The 16,019-nt window shown below is 36.1% G+C and overlaps 1 protein-coding gene across 1 annotated transcript in view; it reads left to right on the forward strand.

The window, feature by feature from the left end:
• The window catches only part of LOC117996897 (nose resistant to fluoxetine protein 6-like), a 65,949-nt gene extending 53,037 nt beyond the window's left edge, over positions 1–12,912 (forward strand). Inside the window, exons 5-13 of the mRNA XM_034985036.2 lie at positions 1,627–1,753; positions 2,998–3,070; positions 3,333–3,441; positions 3,893–4,048; positions 4,300–4,809; positions 5,307–5,476; positions 6,678–6,854; positions 8,139–8,335; positions 9,721–12,912. Of these exons, the coding sequence (XP_034840927.1) occupies positions 1,627–1,753; positions 2,998–3,070; positions 3,333–3,441; positions 3,893–4,048; positions 4,300–4,809; positions 5,307–5,476; positions 6,678–6,854; positions 8,139–8,335; positions 9,721–9,855 (1,654 nt within the window). The 3' untranslated portion in view covers positions 9,856–12,912. The remainder of the gene's footprint in view (positions 1–1,626; positions 1,754–2,997; positions 3,071–3,332; positions 3,442–3,892; positions 4,049–4,299; positions 4,810–5,306; positions 5,477–6,677; positions 6,855–8,138; positions 8,336–9,720) is intronic.
• Positions 12,913–16,019: the final 3,107 nt, after the last annotated feature.

Below are 16,019 nucleotides of genomic sequence, written 5' to 3' on the forward strand. Positions count from 1 at the left end.
TGATATAAAGCGCATTGCTGGCACTGCTGTCAAAATTAAAATTAATTAAGCACTACGAGTACTTGCAGACTGCAGAAGGTTTTGCTTTTGTTTTCTTAATCCAAAGGTGCCTGGACTAAATAACACAGCTCTCTACTAATGGTACGATTACACCTAACGAGTACAGTGGCAAGTCAGTGTCCTCGGCCGAGTACTCGGTTGGTATAAACACTTACGAGTGCTCGGCGCAATTTCGAAATACGTATAAACGGCCACCACAGCACTGTGTCGGCCGAGTGACATTTTACTGTCTCGCTTCACTACTCGGTAGGTGTAATCAGCCCATAAGCGAATAAGGCCACTTTTTGTGTGCTACTGTTTTCTTTGTATTTCTGTTATTTTTATTTTGTTGTACAAATAACGATAAATATAAGCCCCATACAATAAATATGACTAAGTACGTGCACTTTAACCTCTGAGGACTTTTGTCGTGTCTCCTCTGGCCAGTGCATTCTAAAAATATTATTATTAGACTTACCTTTCAGGAAGACTTTTGTAACATAATATAAGGTACTAGAAGATAAATTAGCTAGAATCCCCTAAAAATAGGTAAATCTGTATGATGCTGCGTGCATCATGCACTATGGACAAAAAAGAAAATAATACGAATAACCACCACGAAATAGCCCACAGATCCTCCAAAACACATTAAACTAACATTCTACTACACGATGGACCGACACTCCGACAGGAGATTTTCAGAGGATCTGTTGAGTCTATAATAAAATTGTATAGAATAATATAGATTTTTTTATTCAAATAAACTCTTGGAAGTGCTTTTGAATCGTTATTACAAAAAAAATAAAAACCGACTTCGAAACACAAACACTAAAAATTGAAAAATAATTTAATTTATTACCGAATATATTATGTATACAAGAGTTAATATAGTTCCATAATAATACTTTTTGGTGCCGGTGTCAATTAGCTTTAGCTGCGCGAATCGTCTAGACTTCATATTTTTCTCCACAGACTCCACAATGGCACCTCATTGGCACCGACCCCAAAAAATATTATTATGGAACTATATTAACTCTTGTATACATAATATATTCGGTAATAAATTAAATTATTTTTCAATTTTTAGTGTTTGTGTATCGAAGTCGGTTTTTATTTTTTTTGTAAAAAAAATTTATTTTACAATTTTTAGTGGCCCCATGGAATTATGCTATGACTGGTTAAAAATCTACTGTTTACCAAGCTATTACACTGATCGCGAGCAATTTACTCTTATCCGTTGAGGAGTTCCAGTATCTATCTTCGAAGATGTTCATCAGATCTTCACCAAATTTAAATGGGACCAACTTTGAAGTATACCCTTTCAAACAAAAAAAGAATTTTCAAAATCGGTCCAGGCGTCTTCGAGTGATCGGGGAACATACATAAAATATAAAAATTAAAAAAAAGATTCCGACGAATTGAGAACCTCCTCCTTTTTTTGAAGTCGGTTAAAAAGATTATCTACCATTGCACTGGTTCGGAATGCCTATTACAAAATTGCAAAATAAGTGTGTTGTTCCTTGAATATCACGGATTTCAATGTAATGGAGCTGCCTCTATCCAAAACTTAAAATTGTATTTTTGCAGAACGGCAATGCTAATAGTTTCGATATGGATGCTGGCAGCCTCTATTTACGAAGGATACTTGGAACGACGGTATCAATACAACGAGCAGAAGGACCTCGAAGTTGCCAACAACAACCACAAGCCAACTGTTGGTATAACATTTCAACTTTATTACAAACTTGTACCCTATATTATATAATTTTATTTATATACATACCGTGCTGGTTGTTTATAGATAAAACAAATATAAAACGCGACAGAAACGTATCTGATGTAGCTCACATAAGTTGTGGCGAGCGTTAGAGCCAACGAGCGCGGCTTTAAAATTTGAGATTTATAGACTTTGAGCCAGTGATATAGGGCTTTCTCGTTTTAGCAATGTCATAAAATAAAAAAATACAATAAAACCACCACCTATGCCTAATAGTTGGACACCCCTGATCGCCAAGCTTATAGGCTGTTGCAGAGGCGTCTTTACCTATGGTGCAGGGTGTGCGGCGCACACGGGCGCCGGGTCTAAGGGGGCGCCGAGCGCCCTCTAGTGCGACACCTCCAAAGATGCGTCGATGCCGGCGCTCGTCATCATTTAAAATCATCATTTAAAATTGCACCATTTGCATCCGAATTTCCGTTTGAAAATATTATAACTATTAGTATTCCATTTTGACCCTGCTCCTACTAGACTAAGGGCGCCAGGGTACTGGTTGCACACGGGCGCCACAAGGCCTAGAGACGCCTCTGGGCAGTTGCTTAGCATAAAAGTTGGCCTACGCCCGTTCGGTACGCTCATTCCGGACATTGCCTGGATTACGTTACTTTGGAATCCACCAATCACAACAAAGCATTCTCCCATGTCCCCCGCCAACATTTTACGATTTTGTTTTCATGCAAAACCTTGTATATGCGTATTCTTGAGGTTGCGTTCTCTGTATACTTAAAATATAAAATAAAACATTCGCGCTCATTGGCTCCGAGGAGCTTTTCTAGGCTCTGCGTTGGACACGTTTCGGTCGCGTTTTCTATTCGTTTCATTCTCGAACGACCAGACGGTAGGTACTTACAGTGAAATTTCAGATTTCAACCTAACGCTCAACGCGTGCGTAGACGGCGTGTAGCTAATAGATACGCGCCGTCTACGTCACGGGCTGCAGTTTGACGTAATTTACAGAATTACGTCTTTTACTATTACTTATTAATTAATATTATTACTATTATTACTTATTAATATTAGTATTATTACTTTAGTGGTGCTAACCGTGGCTTAAGTCCACAAACCTAAAAATTATTAAAAACCGGAAATTATAACCCGAGACTGGGACGTTTAAAAAATGCAGAATTATATTGAATAAATTACAGAATTCATAATTATTTAATTTTTATGGAACATTGCAGCCCAACCCCCAACAAAGTACTGAAAATATTGAAGAAGACCTCAAAGACCGAGACATTCGACGGGAACCCTGTGGTGAGACAAGAATAAATTACATTAAATTAGTCAGTAGATATTAAAACATCCTTTGGTTTGAATTTAATTGTACTTAGACAGAAATAAAATACTGATGAAATGCGCTTCATTGCAGCTGCAACTGCTCTTATCTTGCTGTTCTGGCGGCTCGTATGCCTCCCGCAGGTATTACTTACGACCATATGCCATCTCTATTTGACTGAAGCTCTCCGTAATTTTCGTAGCTTAATGTCATATAGTTCAAAGGTTTTATTCATTACAGGAATGTGGTCGGAAATCTTATTATCGTTCTCAATCCTATCGAACGGTCGAGCGATTCTTGGCACACAACGACCAAGCGACGGTGCACTTACCTGTCTACATGGCATGAGGTACGACTACATCTTTTATTCATAACATAATATTGTTTGAAGTTGTAAAAGCGCAAGAGGATCTATAAGAGCTAGTTCGGACACGACTAACTGACTGCGCATTTCTTATTTACATTTTCTACTAAACGTTCACTACAAAATAAATTCGCTTAGTGTTATACCTAATTAAAAACTACCTAGAATCTCTAGCGGGTCTTATAAGAGAGGTTTAGCAGTAACCTGCGATTTAGACGTGAAACAAGATGTAAAATAAGTTATCTCGCTTCTGTATATTCGCACACTTACCACGTCTAATTGAGGAATAATAAAAATAATCCTACCCGGTGCTTCTATTTTTTTGCGTAGAAATATTATGCTTATTGATATTTACAATTTGTTAAAAATTTCATGACGTAACCAGCAGCAGCAATTCACGGGAATCCCAAATTATTCATGCCTATAAATGTTTTAGGTTCATGTCTGTATTATGGGTCATAATGGTGCACACCTACTTGACGATTTTCTACATCGCCGACAACAAAACAATGCGCGTCGTGACTGAGCGGAACTTTTTGTACCAATCAGTTGGCAACGCGTCCTACTGTGTGGACACATTCTTCTTTATAAGGTAAATCTTTACACTTTTTACAATAATGGTACATTTCGCAAATATTAATGCTTAGAAGCTTATGGCACATTGTTACAGAAATAAATTGAAGCGACGCGCGGCGCGACTTGTCCAATAATATTTGTTCTTCGCGTAGTAGATAAAGTTCAATTTACTTTGTAACGATTTTGTAAGAGTCACTTTGCTTCGACTCTCACGCAATGTACTTTGAGCTTTAGAAAACCTTACTAATTCACTGTTTTATTTTTCAGTGGCTTGCTTGTAACGGTTCTATTCTTGAGGAGCGAAGAAAAAAAGGCTAGAAGAAAAAATGCCAAAAAGCCCGAACAAGTCGACAAAGAAATAAATAAAAATGTAAACGGATACACGAACTCTGCATTATCAGTATCTGTTATAAGTCAAGAGTCTTTCTACGAGGATTTGCTCGACAAGCCGTCGGCGAAGGGTTACTCGAAGCCAGAAATCGTTCGAATGACGAGATCCTTTTTCGTCATGTTCTCTTATCGTGTAGTTAGATTGACCCCGGCTTATGCCTTTGTTATCGGCCTGAACGAGTTGGTCCTACGCTATACTCACGATCACACGGTCTTTGAGCCGGCTATTTTCGACAACATCAACTGTGCCAAGTACTGGTGGCGTAACGTGTTGTACATAAACAATCTGTTTCCGCAAAAGGACATGTGTATGGTATGGTCGTGGTATATGGCGAACGACACGCAATTCTACGTCGTCGGTATAATATTGTTACTGATATCTGTAAAGTAAGTATCTAAGTTATCGTTATCAAAATAGATAATTTTTATGTGGTAATATAGCACAGAATACTTAGTAGGTAACATCCAGGCACATAAGTAGATATTCCAGGGATAGAAAGTCACTCCGAAAGACGTTTAAATTGTTAACGGTTCAGGACTCTTGTTACGAAGCAATAAAGTACTTAGTGCCACGGCCTAAAATTCATAAAACACCTCTGTTGCCATCGCATAAATTCTTATCTATTATAAATCTCTCATAAGATATAAAAGTTATGCGGTAAGTACTTATAGCTTTCGGATCCAAGGACCAAGTGAGTGCGGTCTGATAATGGTGAAAAATAGCTACTTGGAATAGTACCAAGAACGCTGGCTAAATTTTTGAAAATTTTATTGAGCACCATTAGAGCAGGTCTACATACTTATTTTTTTTTAATTATTAACAAAAATGTTGAGCGTAAATTGAGGGCTAGCTTTTTGTCTCTAATAAACCTTTATATTTTTAGACACACGAGGTTCGCGATGGTGACCCTGATTCTGGTAATGGTTAGTTCGTGGGCAACCACTATCTACGTGTCGGTGTGGCACCAATATAAAGCTCGGATACAAGAGCCCTTCGAAATGTTCGACCCCCTTTACGACAAGCCTTGGTCACGCATCGGTCCTTATCTAGTCGGTAAGTTGGTATATTATGCTTACATTCAGTATTTTTGTATCATTACCCATATTATAAATTTGAAAGTGTGTGTGTTGTTGTGTTCAATTGTGATTGAAGACAACAACACACACACTTTCACAATGGAGCAACGTGATTTTTTACATGTTTTAAGACCTGGAGAGTGACGTATGCTACTTTTTATGTCGGAAAACCCAACAGTTCCCACGGGATTTTTTGAAATCTAAATCTACACGTACGAAATCGCGGGCATCAGTTAGTCCACTATCATCGCAATTTGTGAGAATCTTCGAAAACTCATTGTTTGATTCACTCTATGATAAGACGTGAATAGCAACTTGACTAAAATAGCAAGCGATAGTGCATTGTGCTACAAAAAACCACCAAGTAAGAAAAGAAGAAGAAAAGAACTTGAACTCAAATTTCGAGACAGTTTTGGATCAAAACGCGCTTTTTTTTCTATTATTTGGAGATAGAAATATCAAATACATGTTTAATATCACTGTACCAAAAAATTTATAAGTAGTCTAATATTTTAACCAAAAACAAAAAGCTTGATTACACGTACAATACTCTTCATGAAATGAAAATTTTCTTCTAAAAACTGTAATATTTCATCTGCGAAACAATGAGAATAATTAATTATACCAAGAAAACATTTATTCCTGAAATTCCGTAATTTAACGTGCCCAGATTTTAATAATATGAAATGTTCGAGCACGATTTAGGCTATCATTTATGACCCTGTTATTCAAAATCCTAGTTTTTTATTTGTGTTATCTTTTTGTACTTATTTTGTTTTTTTTTTGTGTTTATATAATTTATACGTCCCGCAAATTGCTAATGCGCGTGCCCGCCATTTTAATGGTGTCAGCACTAGACTGAAGTTTCGAGATGAAGCTGATGGTATATTTTAATTTCGGCTGACGTCAAAATGACGTCATTTCGATGTTAATGAGACATGGTTCCAGCTCAATAGCAATTTGCGGGACTTATATCATGTACCATGTAATTAATGTAAGTGGCACTGCAGTTCTGATTATATATAAAATAAATAAAAATAAATAAATTTTAGACATACTTTTGTTAGGTACCTACATTAGTATACACAAAGTAAATTATTGGTCATAGCCAAGGGAAATTTCTTGTTTATTTAAATTATTATTAAAAATGTGTACCTAACTGAAACTTTCTATTTCAGGAATGATGGTAGGGTGGTACCTTCATAAAACCAGATGTCAGGTCCGGATCCCTTACTGGGTGGTAGCTATTGGATGGCCTACGTCGCTGGTCATAATAACCAGTCTCATCTTCGGCATGGTGGATGGTTATTTCGAAGTGTGGCCTACGGCCTTTTACGTCAGCGTTGGACATACAGGTAAAAAAAATCGTCTACGGTGCTTGATTTTCAGAGTTGAGTATGAGAGATGATACATCGTTGGAAAGCTGTATTTAAGGAAATACCATATTCCCGATGCTCCATGCAAGCATTACTACTACCGGAACATCTGTGTGTGGACAGGCTGGTGTTCCAGTAGTAGTAATGCTTGATTTCAGAGTTGAGTATGAGAGATGATACATCGTTGGAAAGCATACTCCTGATGCTCCATGCAAGCATTACTAGTACCGGAACAAAAAATTTCATCGAGATCTTTTGAAAACCTAAATGCACGCGAACTAAGCTAGTTTGCCTATGCGTTTACTTATTGGAAACACATAGAATCTTACTTGGCTTCTACTATTATAAGGCTTTGCTTGAACGGCGCGACTGATTGGCAACTATACGACTGAATGCCATTGTGTTTAACTTGTTACGATATATTACCTACATTGAAACCACAGGTTACTCAGAAATGATCGCTTTCTACTGGTTATTTTAAGTCGATTGTCGGCTTTCGAACAGCGTAGATATAATTTCATTAGAATTAAAACTGAATTAAAATATTAAAATAATCCATAGAATAATAGATACGTCTATAAGTTTATTTTTATTTTTATAAAAGAATATTAGCCATGCTAATCAGGACTAATATTCCCCTTTCCTCTCCAACTAAGCGTAAAGCTTGTGCTAGGAGTAGGTACGACAATAGTGCAACGGGTGGGGTTTGAACCGCCGACCTTTCGAAATTCAGTCCGCTCCTCAACCGTTGAGCTATTGAGGCTCAAATAAGTTCAACGGTACGAGTATATTTGAGGTTCTAACAATTGGTATTCAGTTTAAATTATTTGTTTATTTGTTTATTTGTATAAATGTGGGTACGTATGTTATAAAATTTTGGGTCTCGCACAACTAGTGCAACTCTGGCAATGATAATGTTGTTACTTATTAACGAATGAGTAAAACATTCATCAAAAAATTATAACCAACTTATCCAACGAATAAGATTGTTTTGGTTGGATAAGTTGGATTTACAACCAACGAGAGGCATGCTTGTTGTATTCAATGTGTTTTCGAAAGCTGCGATTTACTTTAGCTCTGCTGTTTGCACAGGGTAAAACCTCTCATACTTCTGATATATTATTACACTTTGTATTTAGGTATTGCTTTAAAAGGGAAATTACTTAAATAGGTTAGAAAATAGCTTGTTACAAGCTTTGCGATTCCGGTTCCCCCTTCAGTACTTGACCTATTGATATAATAAAGCGTTTTTGTATATTCTAGCATGGGCTGTGGCTTTGGCGTGGATAGCAATATCATGCTGCTGCGGCTATGGCGGTCTCGTCAACTCTGCGCTCTCGTACCGTGGCCTGCTGCCTCTCAGTCGGCTCACCTACTGCGCCTACCTAGTCCATCCCACCATCATGATGTACACGTCATTCCTTCTTGACGGACCGCTGCATCTGCAAAACTCAATGGTTGTAAGTAACAGAGATTGAGAACATGCTAAAGTGCCTATAGTACGCGAAAAGTTGAGATAGCAATTGGGATGGGGACGCGACGCCCCTTCTACCCACACAGCCGCCGCGCTAACCCGGTGCGAGATAGCATGGGTGACATGCGGGTGTGCATTGTTATCTCAACCCGTTGCGTAATATACTAAGTATAATGTCGTATTTTCAAAAAAGGACGGCGTAAAACATCGTTACAACTGCTTAGAATGCTCTATTGAAAAGTTGTATATAAATATAACTTACGTGGGAAGTGTCGTAGTACCTATCTAAGTATTTTTATGCAATGAACAGCACGCTAACATTTTCAAGAATTCAGTAAAGGTTTCTAAAATGTAAATTGAACAGTAGAAACACTTTTAATTTCAAGGCTCGCAATAAAGGCTGGATTGGCTGTTAAAAACCCCTTCAAGCTCAGAACAGACCGTTTTCAGGCGCTAAATGCGAAGATCAAATTTACAAAATGCTGCTTTCATACTCGTAAAAGAATTTTCTTTTCTCAGCTAGACATTTTTTAAAGTAAAAAGTATTACAATATGTAATACTTTTTACAAATACTCGAGCAAAGTACTTCTAAATTTATTTAAGCTCAAGGCCTCAAGGCTCATTGACACAGAGCCGAAGTGAAGTAACGCGTCTTATTTACAATCTGAAAGAGTTGTATTACCACTACTTAGCATAAGTGCCTAAAATGCGAAGCAAAATAAAAAGAGGCATTCACGTTTGCAAGTGCGGAACTGGTACAACTACTTAAGGCGAGTCACCGAGGCGGGCAGCGCGGCTTTGAAGTAAACCGCTTGGCAACGTTCAAATTCTGTGTTTCAAACGTTAAATTTGAATTTAATAAATTATAGAAGTCCTGTTGAAAACCAAAATTTAGCAGGTTCTCTGTAGTACTTAAAGACAAATATTTCCATATAAAAATTATTTGCCATGTCAGAAATTTCAGTATTAAATAATTCGTTTTAGACTTTTATTTCGGCTTATTTCAAGATTTTATTTGATCGAGTGAAGGACTTCCTATTGTGTATCAAAGTAGCACATTCTTTAGACAATGTCTTTAGGTATATTGTATTTTTTTAGCAAGGCCATTATTTAATAGTAAATACCTAAAACATTTGATCTAGCAAACCAGTTTTTTCCGCTTAGCATCGGTGACTCGCCTTAATATAAATACACACAAATACAACTACTTAATATAAATACGGTTAAAGTTCGGATAACTTTATTTTATTTTTAGAAAAGACGCCCCTAACAGTGTTTTGTGTCAGAAATTGGGTTGCCGATCTCATAAACTGTTCTTCAGCTTACAATGTACCTACTATCTACGAGAGTTTCTTTGCTTATAATTTCAGCTCGCAATATACGCCGGGTATGCAGTTATGGCGTTCCTGGCATCGTTCGCTATCTCGCTGGCATTCGAGGCACCTGCCGTGAGGCTGATCAAGATCTTCAGCGGTGGGAATAGGAGTCATAAATCTACTAAGTAGCAGCATTCCAACATATGTATTGGTTTCGGTAAATAATTTCGTGTATCTAATACATATTACGATATTGATACGTGCCAACGTGGATTTTCGTCTCTGTGGTATTCGCTTTAAGCTTGTTCGTTCAAACTAAGGCAAATTCCAGGCGAGATGAAGGAAGTGATTCTTGCGAAGCTTGCTGATAGCGTCAAAACAAACTACGGAGTACGGACGAATACTAGGTAGTATAGGTAGATATCTCATTATGTGGAATAGGTACTATATCTACGTATATCTCTACTATCGACGTATTTAACTTTGCACGGCTAGCCGCATACATAAATTCACGATTCGCACTAACTCGTAACCTTCATCACACATAGAATTTGTCTGTTTGACTCTATATTTAAAGTACCTTATGAAAATAAAGTCGGAGTAAATGATTATTTTTGTAATTTTTAAAATGTATAGTTATTTGTGATTTTAATTATTTTTAGAAATCTTGAAAAAATTACAATGAAATATGTTTACAGTTATTATAATATCACGTCAGAAAGACGAATATCATTTCACCCCCCGCCTTTGGGGCGCCATGAGCGCAGCGTCGATTCAGGCGAAGCCTATCTACCGACCCCTGTGGCGTGTGGTATGCTGAAATATTTGTATACCCTTGGTTTTGCCGCTCACGGTGCCGCTCAGGTTTGACTCACAGCAGAATGTTCGTGGGTAGGCCCTTAGAAGGCCCTAGACCAAACTTATTTCAAGAATCTATTTACCGTTAGCTAAGTGTGGTAAGATCGAAGGGAAGAATGTATGAAGCGGTTCCCTGATACAATGTTGCCTCTTCAAAAGAGCTTTATTTAGTTTTAGTAATAATTTAAATACAGCAGATAGGGCTAGCTCGCGGTTAAATATGTGGTACATAATATTATACTTTAAGGACTAAATAAATACAGAGTTATATCTTTATGTAAATAATGTAATAATTATATTATATATATTCTTAAGAAACTTTTCAATTGCAGAGGTTTATAATATGATGATAAAAATAAATCAAGTATAGATATACCTACCTATTATCGTATTAAGTAGGTATGCCTAGTAAGTAGTAACTAGTTGTAGAATTTATATATAAGTAAATACCGGTCAAACGCTAATATAATCTAGGTTTTGCTAGAATGTTTGAAAGGTATTGGAAATTGTTAACATTAAAAACACGTTGTAACGGAAAGATAAGGAACAACTAAAAGAATAAATTTATTATAATAGCCTTTTACATCGAACAAAGAAGTGATTTAAATAAAACTCCTATTTATACTTCAATAATAAATAATAACTGAAATACTTATTTGATTTTTGTACCAAAACGACCTTCATAGACTGCCCTCATCGGGGTAAAACAAAAGGCCAAACCCTACGTATACTTTGCTCATAGAAGAAAGTTGGTTTATTTTGCCTCCTAATTATTAATAAGTTTACCCTGAAAAGGTACTTACGGTGTGTTATTAAGAATGTACATAATGTAAAGTTTGTACATAATTATTAAAGTGTCAACTAATGGTTTGCACATATACCTATGTATGTACCTAACTTGGATAAAAAATAATGTTTGTAGTTTTCGTACTTTTTGAAAATACTCATATGCCAGCTAGAACCACAAATAACCCGAACATACCTACTCGTAAACTAATTTTATTTAAGTATAATATACTTCACAAAAAGTGTTAATTTGCATTATAGCAGCTTGTAAACTAACATATATTATTAATATTATTTAGAGTTAATACAAGAAATTAAATTTTCTTTTTCTTTTTTATTTTCGGGACAAAATGTACGAAAACTAAGTTTTTTTGGCTCGAAAATAAGATTATTGCTGTTTTATGTATGTTACCAAATAACCAATGTTACCAATCAGTGATATTGTTTCTGATCGATTTTACGTAGCTAAGTTAGTTTTTAGTGTTGGTAGATCAAGCATGTGATTCATCGCCTTGTGTAAATTCCCCGTGAATCGTTTGTAGAACGAAATCTTTGAAACTTGGGTCTCGGGAGGTCATCCAATGATTTTTTCTATATCTTTTTATTTTATTTCGACTTTGGATTATGTAAGACCACGATTACACCTGTAAGTTTTACTCACGTAAGTAGCTTACGTATTTACTTTCCAACAAAACTAATGAAAATGAAAGTGTTTACAGTAGTAAAGGTAATCGGGTATAATTGACCCGCTTTGCGGACATGAACCAAAATAATCTTAAATCAAAGATAATATTGTAAACTTTCTGTATATTAATATTTGATTCAAAATCGATGGGGAGAAAAGTTATCAAACATTGAAAAAATCAATAGGTTTTTCTTTCATGATATAAAAATTACTTGATTTTTTTTCGTGATTCCCGTGAACTACAACAACGCGACCTATGTCAGTGTAGATCAGCCGTATTTGAAGCCGCGGGTATGGTTTCCATACTAGTGACCTTTTACCTTTGCCGTAATTAATTAATCACGTAAGCTACTTACGTGAGCAAAACTTACAGGTGTAATCGCCGCCTTATGATAGTGCTTAATATTTCCAATTTGGTTATTGAATCAACTTAAACTTACCTTTAATTATTATCAGAACGAATAAATATTGCCTGTCGTTTAATAATTAAGTTCTCTGTGAAAAAGTTCAAAATGGGTAAAAACTTTTTAAACCAGTACTAACTTTTTACCGCAACTTCGTCCGTATGGATGTTGAAATTTCTCAAAATCCTTTCTTAGTGGGAGATCTAAAGTTTGTTAGAGAGAGTTTAATATCTTTACATTAAATGGTTGAAATCCTATCAATTTTATTTGGTTTAAAAATTAGCAATAATATTGTAATAGGTAAAAATCCTTAGCTAATGAGTTATTATAAAGGTAAGTCCCTAAGCTGAAAGCTCTAAATAGATCCATGACTTATGTCAATCGCAACTTAACTATTTTTTAAATACTTTCACATACTCATATCAGGCTACTGTATATACCTACCTCACTAGGTACCTAAATTGTAAATACTGAAGCGATTTATAGTTGAAAATAAATTAATTTGAATTTCTAGTCGTTAATGATTTTTCTTTTAATTCTCTCCCACCTAATAACAACTAATTTTATATTAAAAACTAGCCGACTCGTTTCGGCTGCAAATATATTAGTTTTAGACAAAGTGTAGCTTTAGTTTTAAGTTCGCGTAAAAATTATCACCATATCTTATAAATCCAACAAACGACAATCAAAAAGTGTAATTTATTACCTACTAGCTTTTACCTGCGGCTTCACTTGCGTGGTAATTTGAAAAAAATTGCCAGGAGGAATAAGACACTGACCATGATGATACAGAACAGTGCACTATTTAAGGACGCTTTAAAAGATAGTAAAAAATAGATCGCTATCGCGCAAAAACTGTTTGTTTTCCCGGGTTAAAAGTAGCCACTCCAGCCATAAAAGTAGCCAGCTGGTCACTCTCCAGGTTCTCAACTATAACCATGCAAAAATCACGTCGATACATACCTCTGTTGCGGCGTGATTGAAAGATAAATGTGTAAAAAATAGATTGCTATTGGACATAATTATTATTTCAAACTTTTCGATTGGTAAACATCGATAAAGAAGGCGAAACGTGTTTTTTTAACATTTTAAATCAAAAACTATTGTACTTAAAAATGAACAAAAACCAAATAAGCTTGAAATTGAATTGCTTTAAAAACTTTCATAATATCGAAGCATAATCCTATTTAGGCATAAAAAGAAAACTTTATGTATGTTATGTAATATTGAAAAGATACGTTTAATTCAATCCCAATATTTGTATGCCGTTTTATGAGAAAAGTTTTTAACTTTTAAAAGTCCGTCTTACATAATAATGACGCGCTTTGATTCAAGATTCGGGTCGGAAAAGTCCGAGAGAATTTCCGAGTCACTAAATTACGTATTCTTTCGTATGAAAAAGCGTTCATAAGAAGGAACTGCTGATTTTACGAAACTTCACGGCATTTATAAAATGTTTAAGTAGGTATAAAATAAATTTACAAGCACCTGGAAATTTACAAGTTTCCTCAATAAAAAAGTGCCTCCTAAAGATAAGCCGAAAAAGGTATAAATGTTGCTAAAAACTGGAATTTGAGGTAGTAGAAAGGGTACATTTTAATATTAATAAATAACAGATTAAATTGTTTTTCATTTTTATGCTATCTGAAACTGATAAGGACTATTTTATTACCTGAAACCAGTAAGAGTTTCGAAGCCTAAAAGCTAAAAATAAAAAAATTATCGCCACTGTAAAATCTTTGACGAAAACTAAATATTTATGCAACATGGCAGCGCTCATTATGCAAATTCATGTCTCGTTAGGAATGCATTATGCAAACGCATGCCCACAAAGATAAAGTAGGCCTTTGAGTACTTTGTAGACTACCTGTTTACAATGGTTTCATGAATTATTTTAGACTAGCTGATGCCCGCGACTACGTATGCGTGGATTAAGGTTTAAAAATCCCGCGGGAACTCTTTAATTTTCCGCGATAAAAAGTAGCCTATGTCACTCTCGAGGTCTTAAACTATACCCACATAACTATACTAACTATACAACTATACAAAAAAACACGGCAATCCGTTTCTCCGTTGCGACGTGATTGAAGGACAAACCAACAAACCAACTAAGATAAAAAATCCAACAGGACAAAGTCGCGGGCAGCATTTATTTGGTACAGAGATGGCTTGCATCACGGAAACATAACGAAAATTTAATAAGTTCGCAAGGGTTTTTTTTAAAACCTGAAACCACGCGGACGAAGTCACGAGCATCGTCTAGTAATGTTATAAGTATAGATTAAATCGTGCCTAATTATCTGCCACAACGTCAAAGAAGTTTGGTACTTCAATCCCGCGTAAAGGATACACAAAGTTTTTTTTTACAATAATTTTACCCGTAACGTATTCCCTGCGCTTTCATATTCAAATTCAAATAATGGAAGTTTCATAAATTAAATGAACTTCAGTAATTAAACTTCGAACACACAGGCTCGGCCTTATATTTATCGCCATTAATTTACCTAATTAATGCTATAACTGGGGGAGACAGTTAATGGAATGAAAGCTGTAAACAAATCCAACGCTTTGGTCAATTAATTAAAAATCTCTATATTATATAAAAATGAATTGCTTAATGTGTTGCTGATCGCAAATCTCGAGAACAGCTAAACCGATTTCGCTAATTCTTTTTTCATAATAAGTACTAAAGTACGGGGATGGTTCTTTTGGAGAGAAAATTTTTAAAAAAATCCTGAAAAAGAATCGACTGTTAGGCGGTACGAACAAGCATCAAGCAGCTTGATCAAGCAAATCAAACCTACGTGCTTGACGTCAAGCCGCTTGACCGTCTCAGAACCTCTTTTCGGTTCATTTCATTATCTATAGAGCCAGTCGATAAACAGGATGCGAGCACTCCTAGCAGATGAAAAAATGATAATGAAAAAATGAATTTGGATGGAAATTCTTCTTCTCAATTGTTCACTCTCGGCTGTGTGGTCGGGAACTTGACTGTGAATTCTCCTTCACTCGTACGATCTCCCTCCAGCGATTTCTGTTGGTGGCATTACGTGCACATAAAGAAGACAGACGTGTTCATTGCGGAACGGATTAAGTAGGTACGTCCACCTAGTTGGGAAACGACCACGTGGATGTGTACCCTTCACTTGAGCTTGTACCACGAGGTGTTCGATGGTACAGGCTTTCCTCGTAATATGCTCAAAGAACTTTTGAATTCGCAAGCGACGAAACCCATTTGATTTATTTTCAGTTCTTTGAGTTTTAGGACGTTTGTACGACGTGCAGTTTGCTTTATTCTTAAGAGGTGTCTCCAGCGACCAGCATTACATTTCTAGAACATCGATTATTCCCCAGTCAATTTGTCTGAGGGTACACGTCCGAATATTGAAATAAGCCAATCAAAAATCCGGTCAAGATGACCGTACACTGGTAGGTAAATTCAACAACGTTTCAGAAATCTCTTATCTGCCGCACCCAGGATGGACTCGACTTTATCGACCAATGGAAATGAACCTTTACGCAGGGACGTCCCAACTATGTCACGTAATCGAATTACTTTAATACCGCAGCCAATAGTGCAGATATTGGTATATCGAAATACCTACCTACGTCGTCGTCTG

This window comes from Maniola hyperantus, chromosome 4 (assembly GCF_902806685.2).
Source record: "Maniola hyperantus chromosome 4, iAphHyp1.2, whole genome shotgun sequence".
Lineage (NCBI taxonomy): Eukaryota > Metazoa > Arthropoda > Insecta > Lepidoptera > Nymphalidae > Maniola > Maniola hyperantus.